General features: G+C 64.1%; 1 protein-coding gene across 1 annotated transcript in view; it reads left to right on the forward strand.

Annotated features, from left to right (window-relative positions):
• Positions 1–531: 531 nt before the first annotated feature.
• LOC103802462 (coronin-1B-like) overlaps positions 532–1274 on the forward strand; it is a gene marked incomplete at its 3' end in the record, with an annotated part of 2360 nt that continues 1617 nt past the window's right edge. Inside the window, 5 exon segments of the mRNA XM_009074939.1 lie at positions 532–732; positions 814–936; positions 1013–1142; positions 1210–1268; positions 1271–1274. The exon segment at positions 1271–1274 is cut by the window's right edge and continues 137 nt beyond it. Coding sequence (XP_009073187.1) covers positions 532–732; positions 814–936; positions 1013–1142; positions 1210–1268; positions 1271–1274 — 517 coding nt within the window.

Here is a 1274-nt window from a genome sequence, read left to right on the forward strand (position 1 = left end):
TTCTGCCCGCCCCCATCCCTATTTCTATCCCCATCACTGTCCCCATTCCCAATGGGGCCACCCCTGTCCCCATCCCTGACCCTTTATCCTGCAGGACCAACCTCCGTCCCCATCCCTGTCCTGGTAGCCAGAAGGGCCACCCCACCGTCCCTGTGCCCAGCCTCATCCCTGTGCCCACCCCATCGATCTCCTGACCCATCGGAGCTCTCCCTGTCCCCCTTTCTCTCCCCACCCCTGTACTCGGGGAAACATCCTTGTCCCTGTCCCCACCCTGGGTGGGACACTCCCTGTCCCCTCAGAGCCCCATTCTAGGAGTGCCCACCATGGGGCCAGGCAGGGAGTGGTGTGTTTGTCCCAGATCCCACTTCCAGCTCCTGGGAGAGGCCACGCTGCCCTTTATTTACCCAGGCAGGGGAGAATGACAAGCCCAGAGCAGGGGTCACCCCTATGTCCCAAGCCAACTCCCTGTCGCTGTCCCCCATTCTGGGGTGTCCCCGGCATGACTGACCATGCCGGGGGTGCTCCCCAGCCATGTCGTTCCGGAAGGTGGTGCGGCAGAGCAAATTCCGGCACGTTTTCGGGCAGCCGGTAAAGACGGAGCAGTGCTACGATGACATCCGCGTGTCCCGTGTCACCTGGGACAGCACCTTCTGCGCCGTCAACCCCTCCTTCGTCGCGATCATCGTGGAGGCCAGCGGCGGCGGCGCCTTCCTCGTCCTCCCCCTGCACAAGGTGACAGTGTGGTGGTGACACAAGGACGGGGGAGGTCTGTGCTGGTGGGTGACACCCTCCCTGATGTCACTTTGTCCCCAGACCGGGCGCATTGACAAGGCTTACCCCACGGTGTGTGGCCACACGGGACCTGTCCTCGACATCGACTGGTGTCCCCACAACGACCACGTCATCGCCAGCGGCTCTGAGGATTGTACCGTTATGGTGAGGGAGTGGCAAAGGGTCTGGGTGGGTGGCAGGGGTCACCCCGCTTTGCTCAATGTCCCTTGTGTCCCTGCAGGTGTGGCAGATCCCCGAGAATGGGCTGAGCCAGCCGCTGACAGAGCCGGTGGTCGTCCTGGAGGGGCACTCGAAGCGCGTTGGCATCGTCACCTGGCACCCCACGGCCCGCAACGTCCTGCTCAGCGCAGGTACGGGGGGTCACGGTGGGGACAAGGGGGGTCACAGGGCCGAGGTGACCCTCGTGGTTTCCCTCAGGCTGTGACAACGTGGTGCTGATCTGGAATGTGGGGACGGCGGAGGAGCTGTACCGGCTGGGGGGG

This window comes from Acanthisitta chloris, unplaced genomic scaffold (genome assembly GCF_000695815.1).
Source record: "Acanthisitta chloris isolate BGI_N310 unplaced genomic scaffold, ASM69581v1 scaffold20285, whole genome shotgun sequence".
Lineage (NCBI taxonomy): Eukaryota > Metazoa > Chordata > Aves > Passeriformes > Acanthisittidae > Acanthisitta > Acanthisitta chloris.